Source organism: Calidris pugnax, unplaced genomic scaffold (assembly GCF_001431845.1).
Source record: "Calidris pugnax isolate Ruff unplaced genomic scaffold, ASM143184v1 scaffold24, whole genome shotgun sequence".
Taxonomy (NCBI): Eukaryota; Metazoa; Chordata; class Aves; order Charadriiformes; family Scolopacidae; genus Calidris; species Calidris pugnax.
The window spans coordinates 14,951,589-14,977,731 of record NW_015090922.1 but is presented as its reverse complement, the minus strand read 5'-3'; the positions used below and the strand labels follow the sequence as shown (position 1 = coordinate 14,977,731).

The 26,143-nt window shown below is 35.1% G+C and overlaps 1 protein-coding gene across 3 annotated transcripts in view; it reads right to left on the bottom strand.

The window, feature by feature from the left end:
* The window catches only part of KIF6 (kinesin family member 6), a 158,942-nt gene that overhangs the window by 52,354 nt on the left and 80,445 nt on the right, over positions 1-26,143 (bottom strand). For all 3 annotated transcript variants that reach the window (XR_001412954.1, XM_014950568.1, XM_014950569.1), the window contains exons 14-15: positions 7,735-7,837; positions 1,912-1,967 (exon numbers count right to left, since the gene is read on the bottom strand). Coding sequence is in view for 2 of the 3 variants with exons in the window: in XM_014950568.1 (XP_014806054.1) it covers positions 1,912-1,967; positions 7,735-7,837 (159 nt within the window). In the remaining variant the exon portion in view is untranslated. The remainder of the gene's footprint in view (positions 1-1,911; positions 1,968-7,734; positions 7,838-26,143) is intronic.

Here is a 26,143-nt window from a genome sequence, read left to right as displayed (position 1 = left end):
ATGTTCTCCCCCTCAGACACTTGGAATATATATAAGGTGCATGTAAGGTGGCTGCTAGGCTTCTGTCTTCAAGGAGCAGTTGCACCCCAGGCACTGCGAAAGATGTGCTTGTGTGTGGCTGCTTATTGCTGATGATCACTATGCCTGCTCCAAAATGGATTTCAACTTCAGCAAGTGAAAGAAGTTTGGGACTCAGTGCTGACTTTGGCTCTACCTCATTTAGGCCAAGAAATCTCTTTGGCTTATCACAGAGGAGTAAATCTGGGAGACAGAAGTAAATCAGGGCAACATGGACTTCAAGATGGCAGCAGAGAAAAAGAGGTCATATCCTGATGTGATAGCTCATGGTCACACTTGTGCAGAGAGTTGCCCAAAAGCTGCAGGCATTGTTCACTTTGGAGATGCCTCCTGTTACCTGGAGAATAACATGCATTGTCCTCCATAGTATATTCAACCTGCTTTTCCAAGTTTACCAGGAGAAAAAGCCACCTTGGCAGAATTTAAGTGAGCTTGTATGGACACCAGAGAGACTCATATTTGCAAGGTAGATATTGAAATCCTACTCACATGGGCCAATCTGTGGATACCCATGCACAAGCTCTGTACTGAGATTTATGCTCTGCCCAGTCTGAAGGAGACAAATGAGCCTACTGAGAGAACGCAGGTTGATTCAAGTATCATGTCTTCTAGAAATAACTGAGTGTTCAGAACACTGCAGCAGTAGGGCTCAGCACTTGATGTCTCTGATTCTGGATATCTTCCAAACATCCTTCGTGCTGTGGTTTGAAAACACAGTGCCAACCAACATGGCTGAGGCTTTCCTCATAGCTGACATAACTTTAAATATACTGCATAATATCTCTGAGGGACTTGTGGTGTACCCATAGGTGACTGGGAGGGGAATCTGGCAGTAGCTTCCCTTCACGACCACAGAGAATATAATCATGGCTCTGGTGAAAGTAGAGAGCACTTGTCAGTACTGCCGTGAAATTTTTGTCCTTTCCCAGAACTCAACTACTGTTACAAGACAAGAAGTGGTGATAATGACTTCACCATTTATGTTTGTGCTGGTGCCATCCAGAGGAAGGAGACAGAAACTGAACCTAGATGCTACATTACCTTTAAATCTGGTCCCTCACAGCCTGTATCTGGAAGATGGAAGAGACTTGGTTCATCCGAATGTGTGCATATAGGAGGACATGGACCTGATCTCCAAGGACTTCAGCTGTGTTTCTCATCCAACAGAGAGCTTGGATACCCAATTTTTAGGAAAGAAACTACAGGCTTGGGATCAACTGAACTCAGAAATCAAGGGCTGCTAGGAGGATTGAGTAAGATCCAGTTTGTGGTTGAATGTATCTACAGGTGATTTTTGCTTTGAACAATCTGAAACTGGAGCCAAGCATATGCTGTTGGGGCCTCAAAGCAAAAAATGACAAACCCCCCAACCAAGCTGAGGCACACCTCAAAATTGCTCCAATTAATCTGTACAAAGGAAGTGCAGAGGGGAAATTCAACAATGAAAACTTCTTTTATCAGAAGCTATGTAAATTTATAGATAAATACAATCCTTAATCCACAGATATCACAATTTGAAATTATGGTTTTGGATCCTTTTATTCCAAAATGAAAACCAGAAAACCCAATGTTAATACCTTAACTCTTCCTTTTGATACATTTCAGACATCCTGTCAAGTAAAGAAGGGAGCCATTTTTCACATTATGGTATTTGAAATAATCAAAGCTTGTACATAAAATTATTGCTGCTGTCATCAGATAACAATTTACCTTATTGGAAATCTTAGTAATGCATTGACTTCAGAAACTTTAAAAATTAGAACATCTTCCCATATCCTCTGAATACTGTGATTTCATCAGCTAAAAGGTAAAATGAAGCTAAAATGTACTCACTTATTTTATTTCTCACTTCATTTAACTTTTCTCCAAGGTATTTAGCTTCAGCAAATCTGTCAATGCAAGCATAATGATACAGAGTTATTCTAAGGAACAACTACTTAAACTAGTTGTTCACAATAAAATACAGAGTTTCTCAGGACTACTTTTTTATTTCTAAGTAGAACTATTTGCAAACAATTTACCATCAGAAAGGATTGTCTACTCTAAAAGAAACCATTTCTGAAAGAAACCCATACAACAAGTGGGCTTACTAGACGTAAAAACCAAATTTATCTGACTAAGTTTTAAGAATTATGTTATTTCGATTCTAACAATTGGATTCTCTTAAATATTCATATTAATTTTAATATATTATATTACTTGCAATGTTTTAACATACAGTTATGAAAAAAAGTAAAAGAAAAAAAAATCAAGCAGAGTCAAAATAAAATGTTTTCTTTTGCTCACCAGGAATTTTAAAATTTCAGCCTGTGATTTGCATATTGCTGACAATCATTGTTTACGCTAAGTGAAAATGTACATCACAGTCATTAAGAAACCTCTTAAATAGAAATATAATAACGCATGACAAAACTGAATTATTCTACTCTTTTGCAGATAGTCCTTATGTGAATGAAGACTTTCAGATGATATTCAGCTACTGCTCAAATACTGATAACAAGCCAAAGCTAGCCACATGAAGATATGCAAATAGCAAGCAAGAAGCAGGCTGATAAGGATGGAAACAAATCAATGAATCGGGCTTTGTAAACTTCTTTTTTATAGTATGCAAATAGCTTGACCGCATATAAAAAATGGAAATTAATTTTTTTTTTCAAATGTGAAGTTCCCACCACGTATGTTTAGAAATTAATTCACTGTCCACTTCCTCATTATATTAAAATAATCAAATTTGGCATAGTATATAAAATATTCTGATGATCGTAAGTTACTTTTTTAGCTTGCAACATGGTGTTGCAGTGATGCTCACTTCAGTGATATCAAACACCCTGCTCACTGTATGTCTTGCTCCTTAGGAAACGTGCCATATCCAAGTGTATCCTTAAAAACCAGCTGCCTACAGAGCCTTACAAATTCACTTATATTCTCTACATTCCCTACAGACTGCTACAACTTGATGCCTTCTCCTTTTGTGCCTTTTTTTTTTTCAGTCAGTTTTCCGATTTTTTTACAGCAGTTGCTGTCATAATTATTCTCTTACACTTATTTAACTAAGTATTATATAAAACTGTTTAGGATAAATGGCATACAAATCAGGCTTCAAATGCCAACTATATTCTGCTGTAAAAATAATAACTCAAATCAATGTACAATGGCAAAATCTAAAGTGTCTCTCAGAGAACTGGGGCTTGCTCCAGGAAATATCCATTGTAATAGTCTAAATAGCAATAGTTTAAAATGTAGAAGGACAATTTTTTGCATTGTGACATGTTGTAGGACATTAGGCTCGACATGAAATTCTGAATTGTTACTTGGATGTGTACAAGTTGAACCTTGCTGAATGTGGAGGTGGAACCGTATTACTTAATTGTTAAGTAAGCCTTCAGCTGATCTGGAAGAGTCTTGGTCTAGCCACCAGACAAAGTAACTGAGGAAATCCAAATTGTATTTCTGTCTAACTCAAATAATGGCAAAACAGATTCAAGAAATACAACTTTCCCCTGGGATGGCTTGGTTTGGAAAATTGCCCCTTCTCAATTAGTCCATTTCTCTGTAAAACTGGAAAAGTTAGAATTTCAGATGCCCACATTCTTACTTGCTCACAAACATTTACTGTCAAGGCTGAATTAACATGGCTAAATGGTTGAAGCTGGAAGGTTTCTCAGTGCTTACTGTTTCTTACATAAAGAAGGCAGAAGCCTTTGAAGTATCTGCAAGACTGTTATATAAGCTTTTTCCACTGGTTTTGACTTAGAGCACCCAAACAGGGCTTGAAGATTATGTAAAGATCAAAGGGGAACACCCAAAAGTACCTCTCTCTTTCTTTCCTTCAGCTCCCATGAGCCAAGTACTAAGTTCATCAATTACTTAGTAATTCCTGAGGCAAATCACCAGTTGACTATTGATTCATTCATGTTCACAGAGAGATTTAGCTGGACAAGTTGAAGCCAGCTATCTATCCAGCCCTTATTCATAGGTTACTGCCAACAGCTGAACGGGCCATGCATCTGTTTCTCAAATACCACAGTTTATAAACTGGCACAATAACATAAACTGAAATTTGGCATTAGTTTACGACAGTCCAACGAATTCCATCTGTGACTATGAATCATAGTCAAACAAAATAAAGCAGATAGACACATGAGATTCGATTCTAATATTGAAAGGGAAAAGGCTATTTCTGATAGTCCTCTAATAAAAAGGTGATATTATCTAGCATAAAGCTGATAGTGCTACAAACAGTGATGAGTAAATAATTGTAGTAGCTGAAAAGAGTTCATGTGTATCTTACATGGACAATGCTCCATAGAAAGGCTCAAAATGCCAAATCATGGCTTCTATTACTAAACATAAATATTCCATGATGAAACCCCAAATTTAGCCACTAATTTTAGCAGAACAAGTGCTTTTCACTCTTTGAAGGCAAATGCCAGTAATTAAAAAATAAACATTTTGAAAAACAAATCTCTAACTCATAATGTAAACAAACTCAAAGGCTGTCCAATGAGAGAATGGAGACATTTAGTGGATTATATGAACATTCACCCATTTTTAATTATTAGAAATTACAACAAGTGATGTAAGTGAAACTCTTCCTTTCCATGAACCTCATCCATACGTACTGAAAAAACAAATTAGCTGCTAAACAGCTGAAACACAGAAATCAAGGAAAGAAGAAAATGGAAAAAATTAGTGGAGAACAACAAAATGGAAAAAAATAATGGAGAAAAACAAAACAGAAACTAGACCTACATCACTTCTGTAAGCTCAGTAAAATTTTACTACTGGACATAATGACTAGAATGGGATTTAAAAGCTTTGTGCAGTATGCAATATTACATTGGAGCTGCTGGGAAGATTTCTGGTAGTATATTTCACCAGAAAACGAGAAGCATTTTTCTCCTCCTCAAGAAACAATGCTAAGAGAACATGGTTGCATTGAGAAACAGGATATTATTAAGTTCTCTGGAAGTCAAGTACAGGAAGTCCAAATTGCAGAAATCTAATTCTGTCTGGGCATAAACACAGATTTTTTATTTTTTTTTTTTTTTAAGGAGGGCAGCAGTTACTAATATAGAGAAGAAAAATAAAAAGAATTGCTTTGCATTAACTGCAAACTAAGCTGTAGAAAATCACCTTTTCTGTCTTACAAAGCCATTTCCCATAGGCAATTATCCTTATATGACAGCTTGAATCTATTGTCTTTCACTTGAACGGTAAGCCAGTAAATTAGCTTAAGAGAGAAATTATCCTTAACTATATGTTTCCCCACCTTTCAAATCCAGTGAGCATACTGAGTTACAGTACTGAGCTACTGCCCCTGTAAGGAGCTCTAAAGTAATAGGTGAAGTTTTATGTTAAAAACAGTATTTCTTTTATATATATATATATAAAATTTTATATCATTATATATAATTTATTATATTAAATTATATTAATACTTATTATATTAGTATTACATTAAATATATAGATATATAATTATATATATATTTAAACAAGACAAATGTTTTTCAGTTTTTTAATTAACCAACTGATTACATTTGATTATTTATACACAGGTAGTAACAGGAAAATAAAAGTATACTGTGTATGTATGACTATCATGTTCACATCTATATAATTAAGTTCACAGCCCAAGCAACAGTTGCAACCTTCACAGTCAAACTTCCAACTAGAATCACTAATAGTTCACCATTCAATTAATATCAGAATGATATAATTAGCAATCCAAGAATATCCAAAATACGCAAAAGAAAAAATAAGACAGCTAAAAATAAGTAATTTGTGAACCAAATACTGTTTGTGGTATGACAGAAGTGGTTATGCAACTATAAACAAAATTATTAACATGAGAGGCCTACATATAAAGGGAAGTGATGGTAACCTTTAAACATGTGGTGTCTACACGCTTCTTCCTGTGCAATTTGAACACTGGCTGAGTAACAGAGCTTTTTTTAACTGGTAGTTCAGAGGCTACATTGCAAATTACAGACCGGACTTGATATAAGTCCATTTAAATGAACTCGGTAAACTTGAAGCTATGGACATCTTTGCTAAAAATGACTGCAAATGGCAGGGGAAAACCATTTTGCTTCAGGGTATCAACATTCACATTAGCACTGACTTCAGCAATCAGCTGACGCACATTAGAGAGGGGTTACCCAAGGCACTAATCTGAATCTCTTTGTTCTTTAGGGAACGCAAATCTGGTGTCAAACTTTGTGGGTTTAGCCCTTCTCTATTACATGTTCTGAAACCAGAAGGAAACACTGGTTTGCTTCACAGTAATAACAAAGAGAAAAAATATGGAAGAATTGTGATGAACTGGAGGAAATTTAGGGCATGGTTCAGAATTGTATTGCTCTCATGTCATGCTGTAACCACGAAGCGTTCTGCTCAATGGGCAGTAAAGCCAGAAGCGATTGCAGTGTAATCGTTTATGCAAGGATGTAGCATGATCTGATACACTGAACAAAAGAAAGGCATTATTAAACATCAAGTTCACATGAGTAGCTTCTTACATACATCTAATACCTTAGCAATTTGTGTCCCTATGGTTAAGTTATAGACCCAAGTAGAAAGTTAACCAGTTCAGAAGTGATAAATAGCAAGATCTTGAATAAGTCACAGAGATGTGAAGATCAATTTTTGCCTCAATCTCACTGAAGTAAATGAATATAAGACTGAGTCACCAGGAAAACAATGTCTTTTGTGCCTATTAAGTGGGAAAATTGTGTTGCTAAGAAACCTGGAGAAGGAAGAAACCCAAGGAAACACGAAGCAGGAAACAGGAAACACAAAGCAGGAAACAGGAAACAGGAAAAAGGAAACAGGAAACAGGAAAGCCCCCCAAAACCTGTTATGGTAAATGTTAGTTACAAGGGTAGATTGAGAGATCTGCTTTTGGCATGTCCAATCTCAAAACCTTGTATTTCTCTTGCAGTACACTGGAGGGTTAACACTTGAAAAACTGACACTGAAACAGTGCTACTATCCAATCAACATGGACAAGTGCTGATGGTTTAATTTCTGAGATGTTTAAAATCCACTTTATGAAAATTCATGTTTTCAATGTTTTGCCATGCTCACCATCTTCACTGGAATGGTTTGAAGTGTATTGCCAGCATTAACAATAAATGTGGAGGAGGAAAGTATTATTTCTGTTTTCGAGGGCAAAACTGGCAGAGAAAAGCTAAAATCACTTGGCAAACAAGTTAGGAACAACAGACAGCATATGTTAAACATCTCCTAGCTTACTGTCCAACTCAGTGCTGAAGCCAGTAAAGTATTTTTGACAATGGAAATTACAGTAACTGATTCAGTCACATGGATCCTACTTCCTCCAGATAATTCATGATCATGAATGCCATTTACCACATTGCTTCAGCATGGCTATGAAGATAAGAAGAATAAAACTGGAGGAAAGATGCACTAAGATTACTCATGCTACTTTCATATTCATGCAGATTCTTATTCTGTCACCCACTCAGTGCCTTCTGAATACAAAATATCCCCAGTAAGAAATGGCAAAGTTTCTGTACCAAGATCTCAATTGAAGCCTGGGATGTCTGGTGTAAAATTAACCATTCCTACCCAGAGTCATAATGAACCCTTTACATGTCTGCCTCCAGCTATATCTTGCTGTGACACTCACCTCTGTTTTAAAAGCTGTTTGTTGTCCTCAATAGTTATACTGTCAGCATGCTCCTGCTTGAAAACTTCAAAAGCTTCCTGACATCCAAGTGACATCCTTCCTCCTGCCCCAAGACAAGAAAAAAAAAGGGGGGGAAACTACTTTAGAGTCATTAAAAGACAGACATTTTGCATTTATTCAACTCCTATTTAGACAAATACAGCAAGTCAGCCCAGCGGTCTTAAAGCACCCAGAAGCTCAAGATCAGTGTTCCACCAATGGGAAAGCATTTTTGACAAAAGTTTTCTCTTATCTGACAAATCAATTTAGTTTCATTTCATTTTTCTAAAGTCTGAATGTTTGGGCTGTATAATTTCTCAAGACAACTTAAAATGTTCATAAGCAAAATTTCAAAGATTTAAAATGTGTGAAATATTCTTAAGTGCTCGGCAGAGGTATTTTCACAAGAGCAAACTGCAGTGTGCCTCTATGTCTTTCATCCGTGTTTCTTATTGGCCCCTAAACATACCTTGAATATTATCAGTATTCTTGGAAGAAAAAAATTCAGACTTCTTTTAATTATGTGTGTTTCATCCCTCTTAGTGAATGTTTTTCATCCCCTTTTAAATGAAGCAGGTATTACACCTACAAAAAAGGTTTGTTCTTGCCTTTTACATTTTCAACATGATGTTTGTTTCCTTTTGTGTGTCAGAAGGTCAAGACCTATTTGGCCCCCAAATCTGTTAAAAAAAATCACTACAGAAAGGCATCACAGTCTGTATTACTTATTAGTTCTCAGTGTTAGATGATCTACAGATCCAAGTAAGTCATCCTGCATCTGTATTATCCTTAACAAAAAAATTCAAACGCTTAAGGAGAATGAAAGATTACACCATCATCTGTGTTATCACGAGTACACATATGTCAATAAAAAAGCAAGGAGAAAGGATGAGACTTCCACTTAAATAAATCACAGTAATGAAGATAGTTCAGGAGCAGAAAGGGCAAGGAATTTCACACTAAAACTGTGAAAAATGCAAAATAGCTCCACCTCTAATTCAACCTCATGGTTTGAAGCTAAACCTCAAAATGACATTCCTTAAATTGTAATTTGATAATCCTTAGGGTTTTTTTTCCCCTCTAGAGTCTTTCTTCTTTACTTCCTTCCTGCTTCAGAGCTATCAAGACCCCTCATATCCATTGAGCACAAGAGCTATAAAGTTTCCCGGGAGTTCTGCTGCCCAAGAGTTTTCTATACGTTTTGTGCCAATGGATCAGCATTACCAATAACATATGTGTGCATGTATATCAATTATTTTCTGGGCTACCTGCTTTGCAATTTTGCAATAAGTGAGGATGACACATTAACAAAACATAGCGAAACAGTTTGGGATATGCAACACTGGGATGCTACACCCTACTGGGGTCTAGAGCTGTAAACTGCATTTTATTGTTACTCCAAATATGTTCTGCCATCCCTCATCATACTTGTAATATCAGGAGTACTCCCCACTGACTTCAGTGAGATTTCTGTGGTGCATGACACTGTTTACAGTGAAGGCTGGTAAGAAAAACTAGCACTCAGGGTTCAATAATCAGTAAAAGTTTAAAAAACTTGATTCAAAATATAGTAGAAAAATTTGCCCTCTGTTTCAGTCAAAAGAATCAGCACATCTGTTACTAATTTAAAAATTTTGAGTTGAAAATAAAACCACCAGGAATGTTTGAATGGCAAAGCATGCAGAAATGCTCCACCCTTTTTGAATAAGAAAATCAAAGAAAGATACAGTGCTGTCTTTATTGCTCTGTGATCCAAAGGAGCAAGAGGATTTAGGAAAATATATTTTTCTGTGATGATGACCTGAGAATATAATGTTCATGTTTCATGCTTGCCTTGAAGAAAAACAGACAGCTTTGCAAGCAGAATTTTACAGCACATTCATCCCATCCCTAGCACTAATTTTAATATGCAGCCTGAATTGACCCTCTAGAATTGCTTTTGTTGCAAAAAAAGTTTGCATTAAGTGCAGACAGCCTGGATGAAATTCATGGCTGAGCCTAAAATAAACAATGAAACACCCTTAATCATACGTAACTCTGCAATGTAAAGTATTTAACCCTTCTGGCAATGTGCTGCCTTTGAGAGAAGAAGTAAAAACAGTAGAAGCAAGGTTGGAAAACAAAACTATGATAGTGATTATCCCTTATGCGTGACAGAAATGCATCAACCAAAATTAAAGGTAATCTGATAATCATTTTCCAGCACTATATTAGGAGGCAGCGGATTTGTACAGCCAAAGCACACAAAAATAGATCCCCAGAACTCTTAGGAAGGAGAAATTTTTTGGTTTATATAGCCTGTTTTAAGAAAATAGAGAAATATACGAAGTAGTAAACAATGACATTCTGAAAAAGGTATCTAAGGAAAGGAGCTTAAAAAGGACCATTAAGATTTACCTCAGCATAATATGAGCATAAAATAAGCTATAAGAATGTTGCAGCCTCTGGGTGATGACAAAGACATTTAGGATGATAATAAGGTAATACAGTAATGTTAATACTAGTAAAAGACAGCAAGAAACACTGCAAGCTTAAGGGAGTGGCTGTGTCTTATTTCTACTCAGTAATGAAGATTATTCCTTCTCCATAGATGATGTATCTTCAATTATGCTATTAACATTTCCTTAAATTATCTATAATGGACTCCAAGTGTAAAGGTGCACTAACATGATTGGCATGCTGTTTCTCCTGGGCCTAATTCAAACAAATAAGCTATGTTCGTTTAAAGCAAGGTGTTATTGAATTTCTGTTTTCCTCTAACGATAAATTGAAACTTGTATGTATAGGAATACATATATTACATTAATAAAAGCAGAAGTGAGAGAAGAAATGATTGATGATAACACTTTTTCTGGCAAGATAGTTAACAGTTCAGCTAAAACTGTTAGACTTGTAGAAAAAATTTCTTTTACCCTTACAGATCAATCTCTCCTCTTCTTTAATACTGTGGCACAGTGTTACAAAATAAATATTTGAAAATTCTTATCTAAGGAAGAATCATCATATCCTACAGGATGAGAACCAGGAAACACGTCATCAAGTCATTACAATGTGAACTGGAATAATCATTACCATAAAAATACTTCAGATCATTGGAAAAAGCATAAAAAACTTGCAATCACATTCACAAAACCCCAGTGGACAGGGTTGTGTTAAAAAGTGACAAATTTTGTATCAATTTAATTTTAATTATACCTTTCCTGTTTGTGTAAATTGGTTTTAATATTGAAACACTCACAGATATGCCTAACTCACAATGTGAAATTTACAGCAAACCCATCATTATTTACAGCAAATTCAAACAGTGAAATTTTGGGAAAACTCAGGTTTGACCCACATCCTGAATTTAAATGTTTCAGAGTGTTCTCACTGAAGGTTTAATTTCAGTCTGTGCTCCTATCTAGTGCACTCCACCAACTTTTTCATCAAAGTAAGTTTCAGTTCAATAGGCTCCTTTTGTGAAACGTGCAAATTACAGCTCTCCCACTGAACTTGGGTAAGTCAGAAAGCAGAAAGAGAATGATGGCTCACAAGCTCTGAACTAGAGTAACAAGATCAGAAATGACCAAGAAATACAAGGCTTGCTGTGGGATTGATAATGGGCTCAACTCTTGACATCAGTAATAATTCAAAACACACTGAGCAAAAATGTAATAGGCTTTTGGATGTGGCTGATTACTTTCTGAGGTGATGTGAAAAGATCAAACATTTTCAAGACTCAGTTGCATGTCTACAGCAGGTAGAAGCTTGCATATCAGCAAAGTCCCTGGCTGATATTATGCACCCTATTCTATCACTAATTTAGAGATCACTCATTCTCTGCTGCTACAGATACAAATGCTATTTACAGCCATCCTAAACAACAACTGTTTAGTGCCTCACAAACTTTAATTAGGAAAATAAGTTAAAGGACCATGTAGGGTATAGTGTGGCACTGGGTGTTCAACTACCAGAGAAATTATAGGGCTGAATACTATTTTTAAGTTAAATAGTATCCACTGGGATTACTCAAGGACTATATCTGAGTATGTAAGAGCATGCAAGTGTATAAAATTAGACCTTATTTTGTTACCACAAGTGATTAAACATAGTCATACATATTTAAATGACCATGCTGATTTTTAAGTGTATCCAACACCCACAAATCCTATTGTAGCTTGCTTTAGGAATCCCAGTTTATAAACACTGGACAAATTTTAAGGACTTTATTTTAGTGTTTTTTCATAAAGATGTCAAGTGTGCTGAAACTGGAATGGCACTTCCACTGCCACTTTTTTGGTTTGTTTGTTTGTTGAAACAGAGTTTATTGCTCAGAGGGAGAAGACCCTCATTAAGCTTAATGTGCGAAACCCACAGAAAACATTTACATTGCTCTTCAGCTAAGTATAGAAAAATCTGTCAAATAATAGCATGAAATGGATGTTTTCTCTGTCAGAAAGCAGAATCACAGTGTCTCCTCACAACCCCACCTTCTAACTAGATTTTGGTTCTGGTATGAGAGCTCCAAAGGGGTTCCCAGCAGCCCTCATGCTTGAGGCTTCCAGTTTAACCTGTAAAAAGAATTGGAAACAACTTTCCAGGAGAGAAGAATTAAGGTTGCAAGTTGAGTTGGTCTGAGGGATGAATATTAAGACTGTTAACAAAAGCAAACTCTTGAGAATAGCTGTTCAGATCACGTATTCTGATGAAAAAGGCATCTGTCCACATATCTGCCCACATATCTATTTTGCAGAAACTACATTTCTACAGTCAAAGACTTTGTCTTTGCATTCCTGCTAAGTGCTCTACTGGACAAGAATTGCCAACTTTTCCATTGAAATCAAGAGGAGCAAAAAGTTCCCTTGGCTCAAGAAAAGCTCTCATTCAAGTGAGGGTTGTGTGTAGAATTTCAGGATGGCAGCTAGTGCGAATTGTGAATCTTCATGCTTACCAAGACTGTCAAACTGTTCATACTATTATGTATTTCCTCTTATTCTCAAATACGAAAAAGGGAACTGTGGACAATTCCAAATTAAACTAAAGACATTTTTTTTGGTATTAGAAGTACTTGCATGTAAGCATAATTCATTATGTCTTCACCAGCATTCCTCAAAATATCATAGCCATCTGTTCAGAATGGAAAAAAGCAGATGTAATAGAGTAACAGAGCTTGGGAATAATGAATCAACAAAGAATAAATAATTAAAAATAGGAAAATAAACTCCAAACCAATATACAACAAATATTTCTCCACTACTCGGCTAAATTCTTCATGAAAAGCATGTGTATTACACATGGTTACCTTCATTAGACTGCAATTCAAAAATAGGAAAGACATAAAACAAGGTTGCTCATGGTACCCCTGCATTGTTGAACTACTAACATAGTCTTTGGGAAAGTTAAAAGCCTCAAAGGAAAACAAGAACATTCAGACTCAATGAACTAACTAAAATGTTGGCATAATTTAATTTATCTGTCTCTGGAGTTTCTTTATTTATTTATGGGGAGGAAGAGGGTAAAATGAACAGTTTCTTGAGATTATGAGCATGTTTATTGTGGTAGTGAACATTGGCCTAGGCAGGTCAGACTGCACTCCACAAGTGAAAATTTCTACTATGCAAATCCTTTAGTTAATTGGTGAACGGGTCATTTACCTAGGCATAATTTTGTCCCCATAAAAATAAATAGATTGACAAGAAAAAATATCGCATATATATGCTGAAATAATTTATAAACAGAAGAGAAATCACCACTAAAACACTGCAAATGCCTAACAGAAAAGAACAAACTTGTAGAGGAGCTGTTGGACACAAATCAAAGACAAGTACCACCTCTACTGCAATGAATATTGTTAGAGGAGACATAATCACTAAAACCAGGATTGCTTTAAGATTCCTAAATAAAAGAATAAAAATGAAATGTTACATACAGGACCAACCTTGTAACAGTCAATTTTTATAAATTTCAACTGGAATGCTTCCAAAAACAACCCTAAACTCAACCACGTACAAGAATCCCATTAGGAGTAGTTTTTTACATTAATTAATATTCCTTTGCAGGAATAATAAGGCAAATATTGAAGTGTATTTCAAAAACAAAAGTTAAATAAACTATAAACTTAATTTAAAACAAGATGAAATTGAGTATTTTAATATTGTCCAAGACCACAGAACAACAACAAAATTCCAAACGGGATATGATAGCTGAATGTAATCATGTTGACTTTCTTCAGTTTCATTATTTTAAGAAATCTCAGGTAACAGTACAGGTAAGAAAAATATTTTTCATATTAACTCAGCGGTATGATTTTAATAGCTCTACTTGTGCAACAAAAGCCTTTTGAACTTTAATGCCTAATGACAGTCAGAAATGCAATTTTCAGCTCCTTACTGACGTGGTAAATTTGATATCAGATTGAACCTTAAGGTGATCTCAATGTGAAAAGATTGAAACTATTGAAATATCTTTCTCTCATTTTCCTCTTCTGGAAAATGAGTTTCTTTACCTGTCAAATGTTGCAAAGCTCCATGCTACTGAGCATTACTGGATAAAAGAAAACTGTTAATAGCAACTTAATATACTGTCATCACCTTCACCTGATAGAGCACCAATTTTCTCAGGTTGCGTTCGACTCAGTTAACAGGACCATTTTGGTATGATTGTGTTTCTGTTAGTTACGGATTCTAATAATTTCTCAAATTACACGGCATGGCTTCAAGATGCTGTAGAATATCTCCTCTAGCATTAATCATTTACAGTGTGCATACTTTCATGTTACCTAATTATGTTTTTATATTTTCTTTAAAGATAAAATGGGCAGCAGACTTATCAAATTCAAAGTGGGAGCAGAGGAGCCAAGGGGGCAGTTAGACGCTACTTAGCATGAAGGAAAAGCTTGCAGATATCAGCAGTAGGAACGAAGTAGTATATCTATTGAGACAACCGCATTTTTCTCATGTTTTGATACCAATATTACTGCAGAAATATTTTGCATTTCATGTATGACAGCTTGTATGTCTTAAAAGAGAAAAAAATAATTTTCAGCTACTATTTGCAACCATTTACTTCTTTAAAGCTGCCTGTGAGATCATATTTGATTGTATAATACATACACACATTGAAAGTCCTTAATTAGGAGGTACAAAGAGAGAGCCTGAAATGAAGCATGGTAGGCTTGGCAGAAGCTCAAGGGCTGGATACAAAGGAAAATATGAAGTCAAACCCACAAGAACTTTAGAAGACCCACCCAACGGTGCTGTCACTTCTAAATAAATAAGATTCACTTTTGCCAATGTTGGAATCACACATTTCAGATAACTTCTCATAAAATGGAACATACACTGCATTGTGCAGTTTACATTAGAAATAAACTGTGCATTTCCCTCTCACTGTAGGAGTCTAAATCTGTTTACTTCAAGAGTTGATGCAGTTGTAAAAACTTCACTAAATATAAGAAAAGGCCAATACATTAGGCACTTGAGTCACTTATCAACTTTAGACTCCTCTGCTTAAGATGAAGGTTTCAGTTAAGACTGAGTAATAGCAAATTAAATGGATATGTTTTGACATCCTTCCTGTATTTGGCGTGTTGCAGTAGTCGCCTCTGTTTTAGATCCAAAAAAAGGGCTTTTATGTTCAAAAACTTGTCTGCCTTTTTCAACTAGATGTAACTTTTTTTTTTTTAAAAAGGATAGAATACTCGATATCCCATCCCATCATTCCTCAGTTTTAGAAAAATGATTCTGAATGGTGGAATAAGAATATTTTAAGAGCTCTACCAAATGACAGCCTACATCAATGGAGTCATGACAGCTTGGACCAAATGCAAGTGAAGGTTTTTCTTAAGGACATCTGTAGAGATCTGCATGTATTTTTGGGGCCTGGAGAATCGTCTCCACCACCAATCTTGCCGGTAACACCATAAACCACAAAAGAGGCATACTTCATTTTCCAAGCAGTTTAGCAGCGGAAAAATGACTTGTTATAAACATCAATCTGGTTTTGGAAACTTAATGTACTTTTAATTTCATATTACATTTTAGCTTTATTCTTTATTAAGATACTGAGGTTTTCTGAACTCGAACTCGAAAAGAAGAAAGTGCCTATAGTGGATACACCATCAATTAGTACCAGCTTGGAGCTATCTTAATAGTTCAGGCTATAAACTGCAGGAGTGCTGGAGCTGCTTCATGAGAAATAGGTTTGTCTTTTTTTTGTTTTTCTTCCAGCTGGAATTCCAGCACCAAAAAAATGGGGTATGCTGAGCTAGAGAGGTGAGACAAGAAACTATGTTTCCTATATGAACTATGAACATAGAAACTATATGAACTACAGCTCCATTGTAAGCTACCTCTTCTCACCAGTTAACAACCTAGATTAACTAATTTTAAAATTTGGTATGTATTTACATTCAAAATGAACGAGCTTTAGCAATCCCATTTCTTATTCCTTTTGGCAGCTGAAAATTAGCAATTTAGAAATGAGTGAAACTTCTTCGTAAAAGAATGAACTTCGATTCTTGCTCTGTTGAAGCTATATTGGAGTTTCCCTCTCAGAACGAACATGGTAACCTGTTGTGTACTAATGTCCAGACTTTGAAATGTAATTAGGACATATTATCCTCAGCAATGACCACACTAAATTTCAAGCACTCAGCTACTAAAGAAGCATTTTCCTCCTTCCTGAACAAGTCCTATAACTGCTACATTACAGAGAGCATCCCCCCTTTCTCGTGTCGTTGGTGATGTTTTAAATAACAGTAGTCAAAGCAGTCAATATATATTAAATATACTCTAAATATACACATAAAATTGAGTCTTCAGAAGTTTTAACTGATCTCAGTACCGAAGACTTCTAGACATATAATTTTCAGTTCAGCATAGTCAAAATGGAAATCCTGTGCACATACAACAGCAGCAGTTTAGAGAACACTTGCGTAACTTTTCTCAGGTGCCTGCATGCTCTTAAACGCCTACCATAAGCGTAAATTGTTGAATTCTCTGTAGAATTAAGCACATTGTAACTCTTATGTTACACAAAGCGTACATTTTAGTAAGCCAAAGTAGTTGGTAGTGCATGCAGAAAGAGCGCAGTTACTACCAGGATCTCTAATATATATATTTTTTCATTTTTATCTGTAGTGGTTTTGAAATAGGAGACAAAGTCGAAAAGGAGGTAAAGGGACCTGGACTTACACATAAAAACAAATTGTCCAACTTCTTTCCCTAATGTTCACTTCAGGATTTCAAAACTTTATCAAATTATTCTTCTAAACCTTTTAACTACCTTTAGCTAAAACTTCAGCTCATTATTTGGACTTTCCTCAGCTGTTAAAGGCTTTCTATCTCTTTTCACCGCTTTTGACCACATCTATTTTATTTTGAATGAAAAAAATAATAAAATCTATCTTGAAGGATTCAATTATAAAGAAAATACTAAATCTTTGTACACTGTAAAAAAAAAAGATTCTGAATGCTATATAAATCCTTTTAAACTACTTTTGCCAAACAAAGTATAAGTGTACTTGCCTTCTGAATCAGTGTTAACGTAGTCTAGAAGACTCAGGAGGTTTAAATAAAGCTATAATTTACATTTTTAATAAAAGGTTTTGATGGATGCCTCTATCAAAAAATGTTTTATTAAAAATGAAAATTATAGCTCTTTAAAGTTAGTTTTACCAAAATAATACTACTCACTAAAAATAGGATAAAGTAGAACAAATAGTTTAGGATTCAAATCCATTTTGGTGATAATGACAAACAGCATGCACATTACATTTTTAAGAACAAAATTACGCAACACATTCATACTATTTACTTTTACTATTCTAAGAATAGTAAACAGATTTCTTCAGCAGAAAGGCAAATTTTAACTTGAACATTCTTAATGTACCATAGAAAGTTTACTTAAGTTCACACGGTTTTGAGTTACAGCCATTTAGCAATAGTTGTTTGCAACAGGAGAAATCCTGGCTCTATGGAAATACTGATAAATTAATCAAAATGTAAAGGATTTTAACTATAGATTTTAAGAAGTAAACAGTTTTGTGACAAAAAATATCTAAACAGTTGATCAAATTTTTAGGATACCAAAATGCACTTATATCAAGACCTTTTGCAACGCTGCTGAAAACTGTTAAAAAGAAAGTAATAGATCATTTCCATCCCCTGTAATTTCATTTTGTAGGGACGAATCTTCCCTTTGGCTTTATTAAAATTGCTTGGATATTCATATTGATTGTATGTGAGCTGTATGTTAAACACATATGTACTGATCTTATGTTTAACTGCTGCATTCTTGTATTGGGCTACCTGAAGTGCAACATGGAAAAAATGCCTTAACGTCAAAGACAACAAGAAGGACTTCTCTAAGTACATAGGTGACAAAAGGAAGGCTAGGGAAAATGCAGGCCCCCTGCTGAATGAGGTGGGGGACCCAGATACACAGGAGCTGGAAAAGGCTGGGGTACTGAATGCCGCCTTTGCCTCAGTCTTTACTAGGACGACCAGCCTTCAGTTATCCCAGGGAGGAAGTCTGCATTAATGAAGACATACCCTTCATGGAAGGGGATCAGGTCAGGGAATACTTCACCAAACAGGATTTATGTAAGTCCACGGGCCCTGATGGGATGCATCCATGAGTGCTGAGGGACCTGGATGATCTTATTATGGAGCCATTCTTGATAATCTTTGATCAATCAGGGTGACTGTGAGAAGTGTCAAAAGACTAAAGTAAACATCGCTCATATCTTTAAGAAAGGCAAGGAGGACCCAGGGAACTAGGCCAGTCAGTGTCACCTTGATCTCTGGAAAGATGATGGAGCAACTAACCCTGAAAACCATTTCCAGGCACACGAAGGACAAGAAAATCATTAGAAGTAGTCAGTATGTCTTCACCAAGGGGCAGTGCCACTTTGCCAAGGATTCCAACAAATGAAATAGGATAAGATCAATGTAACAATCATGATGAAGAAATGGTAATCAAATCTTCAACATTGTCTCTGAGACAACAGCAAATTGAGCTCTAAAATTTTCAAACCCAGAGGCTATTTTCTAACTTCACAGTCATTTCTTTCCTACCTTATGATTCTTTTTACGATTTTATAACACAACAAATTTTAATTTATCACTTCCTTTATCCTACTTAGAAAGCTGCTTCTGAATTTCTCACCTGTGATGGATATAAACCTAATTTATTGTCTCATCGTACTCATTACCATTTCACATCAATTTGATATTTTATAATCACTACTACTGCTTACCATATGTAATTTCTCTCTGCTTGATATTTACTCCAAATGGTTTCATAATTCATAGTTACATTTCCCTGCAACTTTCATTAAAAAAGTAAAGGTTTGACTTGCAGTTCTAAAACACTTCCGTTTTCTTACAAAGGCTTTCTTTTCAGCTGTTGACTCAGTTTGATTTCTTTATTTAATTCAAAGTTCTTAAATGTAAACACAACATTCTGAATGAGATCTTACCCACAACTTGTTAATTGAACAAATAAGCAACAGCTCTTTCTTTAGACCCTAAACTCATAACTTTTCAGTTAGTGGGATTTGATTTCATCTCATTTTGCCTACTGTAATCCACAAAAATCATGTAGTTCTTCTTGCAAAATGATCCTTTTGGAGGTCTGTATCGTTAAAATGACCCCAAAACCAAAACAAAAAATCCACAAACCCCTCTGCTATTTGTCATAACTTTTTTAATGCATAAAAATATCGTTGCTACATGGGAACTCCAAGCATGGATATATATCACACTTCTGTTTTGTGCTTGCTGAAGAATTTTACTTTTGTGATTTCACAGAAGAAAAGGTTCTGATAAAACTTTCCAGCCATTCATCTCTACTCCTCTGCGACACTGGCTAGCAGAATTGTTCATATGAGTATACTCCCTCACTGGTTTCAGTCAAAATTTATCAATTTATTTTAACTAGTAAGTCTTTGCATATATAGGTGGATAGGACAGAAGTACAAAGTCTGGCAAGTATAGACAACCAGGGGCAGTAACCTCAGCTGGAAGAGGAGCTGCATCTATAGTAACCTCAAGGAAGGCTGCTGAGAAGGACCCATGTGTTAGACATAAGTGGGACTCCATGGTACAGACACAAACTCCAGCTATATGCTGCTTTGGCCATTCTTCCAATACAGCTCAGGGTCAAGAAGTTCTAAGATAGGTCTGTAGCTTTTATTAGAACTGGTTTACAGACAACTTTGAAAAGTTCCATTTTAATAAAAATGCAATCAGACTCTACTAGTAAATCAGATACTTAAGCAGAGAAACAATCATGTATACTGAATGGAAATAATGCTTTTACTGCCAAAAAAATAACTGACAACAAACTTTATGACAGCTAAGCCCTTGTGAGGTGATTTTTCTTTCTGGTTATAAATCAGTAAGACTTTAATTATTGTTACCCAATACCTATTTACATGCTTCTAAGTTACGAATGTGACAACAGAGTTCCTATCATCTTATTGTATTCGCTGATACCACCTCCCCACTCCCCCCTTTACTTACTTTAGGTATGATGATACTTCTGCTCTGCAATTTCACAACAGAGTTTAAAAATTGTCATTGTAAAGCCACAGGACAACTGCAAAAGGTTAACTATGTGGATGTATTATTTTCTTAGTGTTGATATATAACAAGTTGAACACTCAAAATGTGTAGCTTCCTGCTTCAGTACAGTTCAAAAACTGAGTTAATGAAAAAAAACCCCAACACTTAAATGTTTACGCATGTTTGAGTGAAGGAAGGTGGAAGTTGGGCTAAAGTGTTATCAGGATCAATGAAAGTGAGTATTGTACCACCCAGTCCTATGTATCAGCTAAAAGCCTCTAAAAATGTGTGAGATAAATTTGGTAGTTCTTATGTATAAGGACAAACGTGTGAACACAAAATGATGCAAACAAAAACCTCATTGCTTATCTAAAGACTAAAATATGTGGTAACAGTTATGTTTTTATGGTGTCTCTAGTTTACATCGCTTGAAGGAAACAGAAAGTGCTTGAGAAATTTCATTAATATTACAGAAATATTTCTGGAATTCATGCAAGTATCCTTGTTTATTCCTCTTGGCACAGGCTCTCCTCACAGAAGAACAAGAAACATTTGAAAAAAACCAACCAAGAGGATTCTAAGAAACCATCTGATTTGGAAGCAATACTTAAAACTCTACATTTTAAATTGAAGATGCAATTTAAACCAGGAATATTAAGTTTCCCAACTAGTACTGTCACTTCATGAGCTTGGAAACTTAGTTTCAATTCAGCATTGGTGCAATTTATGTCCGTCATTTTCCCAAACTTCACTGCTATGCATTTTCAAGTGTGTCATTAAAAAAAAAAAAAAGGAGATAAAAGTATTTGCATTACAAAAACCAACCAAACAAAAAACCTCACCTGAAATACAATCTTTAATTTCCAATATTATTGTGAAAATATCCACTCAAATATACACATGTCTCTAGGTCTAAAATTACTAATACTGAATGTGAGAGCTCCCCACTGCCAGTCATGTCATCTTCAAATAGCCAAAATTGGATTATTCTTTACTATACAGTACTACAAGATCTCAAAGCCTCTTCCCTTCAATCCAGGGACTCACCTGGACCTTTTCCTCTTTGCACGTCCATTTTTGGGGCACAGTACACCCACTCCAGGCTGATGAATGAGGAACAACTTTTATGTTTAACTACAGTACTGCACCCAGAACCAAGAAGGAACAAAAGGGAACAAAAGAGGAACATATTCATTAAAAATTAATTCTCTACCTGGTAACCTCAGGCCACATACCTCAGGAACACAACGCATGAGAAGAGGCACGTGGTTGAACACTGCTTACACTATCGTTGCTGCAAAAAGTAATTTTTTTAAAAAAATATATCTACATACACTTTAATAAAGAACTACTACTTAATAATAACATTTGTATTTTGAGCTCAGAGTCAAAAAGCTATGAGGACTGTAAAATTACTGGACAATTTATTCCCAGTCTTCCACAGTCTGCAGGTGAAATCCCATGATTGATATTGGGCCACTGAAATGATTAAGATAGTGATTAAACTAATGATTAAGATTCTTTGAGGGCAGATGCGCTGCACAGAATGAACTTCTCTGTCTTACCAAAGGGAGAATGAATAAGCAGAGACAGCTAAGACCATATAATTGCTGTTCTAATTTGATCAAAGATCTGTGCTATTCACATTATTTTCTGTCCTCAGAGAAAACATTAGAAAAAATCATGTCAGCATTTACAAATATAATTTTGAAACAAAAGTGTACATATTAACTCCAAATTTGATCCCTGAAACCTCACCATGGTAAAATGAATTCAACTTTTTGATCAAGTTTCTATCTTAAATTGTCCCTAGAGGCAGGAAGTGCCTTCTACCCTGTAGTTATGGGTTGGTGTAGTCTATCCCATTAACAGTAAGTCCTGCTGCCCTAACAATAAATATCCACATTCAGCAAAATAATAATTCCTTGTCTTTATGTGCAGCAACCATTCCCCATGAAATAAAAGTCAGAGAGCAATATGAAACTGCAGTGTGGTAAAATAAAGCCTAGGATTTGGCAACATCTACTTGCTTATAATAATTCACAGAGTGTTTGTCTTCCAGAAACCTATCAGTGTATCTTCAGCAATTTCTTGACTATTTATCTTTTGGGAGGATGACTATTTATAGAAATATATATTATCTTTTAAACTCCATGAGGGTACCAAAGATTATAGTTGTCACAGATTATGTACTATTAGATGGATATCTACACTACACAATTACACATTTTTTTAACCATCCTTAACACTAGAGTTAGAAAGTAAATTAATTTAGAAACTATATTCCTGATCCTACAAATAAACATGCACTGGAATTTTTTGTCCCCAAGTACACTCATGGAAATCAGAGAGACAGCTCACATAGGTACATGCACGCACAGATAAGCATGAAGATGCAAAAATCTTTCTCCTTCCTGACAATGAACAAGTGAAAAAAACAAACCCTCTAATATTAGAAGGGAACCTTCTTCTGCATCTTAATTATTGTCTTCTGTTTCTGTGATTTGAAAAACTCACAGTTTAATGAAAACTGATGACATTCTTGTCCCAGTGATATTAATGGCAAAACTGATTGCTCACAGAGGCAAGACTCCCTTGTTGATTCTTTCTGACTCATCATATGACAGCGGTTTTCTCTTGAAAATTCAATGGTCTCAGTATCTGTGTTAGAGAACTTCACTTAAAAAATTAAAATCATGTAATGTAAAATATTTGAGTGAAATTCCATTTCTTATTGGCAGAATTCCCACTGTGAAAAGCTACTTCTTTCAATTCCTTTTCAAGCAAAATTTGTAACCAACTGAACTACATTATTCATTTGCAGCAAAGGATGAAAGGATAATTTTTGCACCAATAACCTCTGTAGCTCTAAATCTGCTTATGTCAAGACATAGAATTAAGAGTGGTTTTGCCCTTTGGAAATCTGTTGAAATAAGTGACTATCACTAGAAAAATAGCATAATTCTTCCTGAATGCCAAGTACACTATGTTTATTTGATGGCTTTAAACTGCTTGTTTTTCTTAAGATCAAAATGGGACAATATATTATGGAAATTCCTTGTCATACAAGCTTACTTCAATATTAAATGTGCTCTGTCTTAGAGCCATGAGCTCTAAGGCTTTAGTTAATTAAATAAACCTGCTGAAAATCAAAAGGATGTCTGCCTGGAACTCTGACTTATTCTTCTAATATTCCCTTATGTAAAGTTGTTTTAACGTTCCTGATATAAAACTGAGACATTCTCCTCCTGTTTCCAAGTACTAGCCATTATTAAAACTGATGTCATTATCTCTCTGTACAATTAAAGATTAAAGCAAATTTCTGAAATATTTAGAACTATTTCTCCCCAGAGCTAAAGCTGGGTATGGCATAAATAAAGGGCAGTGATCAAAGTGGGGAGGTATTGCAGAAGAAAGGATTCCTAATAAAAAATGCAATCACTTTAACACTCAGAACTTTCCCAGTTCGCTCTGAATGCTTTATTCTGCTTTCTTTTACTGATTAAGTAGAGATGGCTTTGCATAAAATATAACACATAATATAAATAGAAATATTCACTCATGCTTGCATTGAATTTTAAGTAGCCAACATAAACTAAATTTTCAACAAAGCTTCCCAAACAAATTTGCTATCAATAAAGAGAAGAAATTTCAAGAACTGTGTTGCAACAATTATGCTGACTGAAAATGAAGAGTCGAGACTTCCAAGGTTTTATATTGGTTTCTGCTTCTAATTCACTGTCTTACTTTCACAAATCATTTCATCTGCTCCTCAATGTTAGAAAAACAAGATTTTGCACTTAGATTTTGCACAAAGATGGTCTTTGAACATGAAATCTCAAAGTGATCAAGAAAGATAAAGCACTCTAATTTATTTTACAGTTGAGGAAACTGGTTCAGAGAGATGAGGTCACTTGTGTAAGTTCACAAACTTAGTAAATAATAAAGACTGAAATAAAAACCAGATGCCTTGCATTTCAGTCTGGGATCTTATTCAATGCAACTTATTGCCTCTATAATGCAATGGAAAGCTGAATTGTTTTATTTATAATTTAAATCCACACAGCAGTAGAAGCATGCAAACAATAGTGAACATGAAGTAAAAATATGACAAACAACAAAAATAAGATTCCAAGCCCGCTAACAACCTCAGTCAGACAATATACTTTATCGCAAGTATACACTGAAAAATCAGAAACATACAAAGGCAAATGTTAACAGAAGCTCATACACTATTCAGGAAATATTCTTATTAAGATTTTCATTTCTTTAGGAGTATCAAGACTGGCAAAAATAGTGAGCGGGCACAACTGCAAACAAGACAACTCTCTGAACTTTCTCTGCATAAGCAACAAAGAAGTGAATATTACAGAACAAAAAATATAGATGATTACACGAAGAATAAAATATCAAAAGAAGTGTTAAAAATAAAAAGGGAATGGCAAAGCTTCCACCCCAAAACAAAGTTACAGCAGCTGCCATTAATGACATAGCAAGCACAGTCTTTGCCTTTTGGGAAAGGTATACAAAAAGTTTCCCTTACCTTTACTGGTGCATTAATTATTGCACTGAATTGCTTCCAAAGCATTTTTCTTGTCTCTTGATACACTACAAGAATCTTTAATGACTTGAAAAAAATTCTACCAAAAGCAACAGTTATCCTAAGTTGTTTCATATATTGTCTTTCTGTTAGTACCCAATTAAATATATTATTAAAAGATATATTCTGATTTCTCCATTATCTGTGAACTTTGTAGCATTTTTTCTGACACTAATGTTCCTTCTGTTTTTTACTTTTATTTACTTTTCTCTCAAAACCCTAGGCTTTTACAACATTATTTATAAGGAAATGGTAATTTCTTCAAGATTTCCATCTGATGCATGACAATATGACTCATTGCTACTATATTTTTCAATGTATGTTTTCCCTATTGACAATTCTGAAATAACCCCTCATTTGCAATAACCCTTTAAAAATCCATTTGATACAAACCAGCTTTTGAACAACTGCTTTTCAAGCATCTGAAAAAGATCTATGATTTGACCCTAAGATTAAGAGCATAGGAAGATGAAGGATGTGCTTATATTGTAGGCAGCTATTTAGCACTCTGAGGAAGGTTGCAGGCACTGTTATTGAAATAGTCAGGATAGTAACCTTAAGAGAGTAGAAAAAAATAGAAAAGGAAAAAAATAAAGTGTGATTCAAACCCAGCAAGTTAGAGCAGAAAAAAATGAATTTGCAATAGCATAGAAAATAGCACCCGACCAGCCAGACAAAATTTTCATCTTTTTAGCACAATACGTTTAATGTTACATCAACTCATGTCTCCTTTTTAACTGAAAATTATACCTGACAACTTCTATTCTCTTTCAATTTTTTGCTTTTTATGGCAGTAAATAGAAGCTTTACTAAACCTCAGATTGCTAATAGGCCTCCATAACCTGTGCAGTTATATAACACATTCTCTTGTATCTCAACTAGTTTATGGCTGCCTTTCCAATAAACACTAAACGCTGTCTCCTTTTTCCAGACAAAATGGACCACTGTGAAATGGACCCTAGTAAAGACAATACTTTCAGTAATTATGTACAGTTATGCTCAACAGATTTTTAATATTATTTTTATTAGATAAACTATCATTTTGCAAAAATAAATTACATTATGTTGTTGTGACTGTATCTAGAAAACATTGAGTTTAATAATTTGGGGAAACTCATTTTCAGAGACTTTTAGGGGTGATCTTTCCTCTACCCCTTAACATCCCTCTTTACACTTTCTTTCCTAAAGTCCACATTTTGCAAAAAAAGCAGATTCCAGGAAA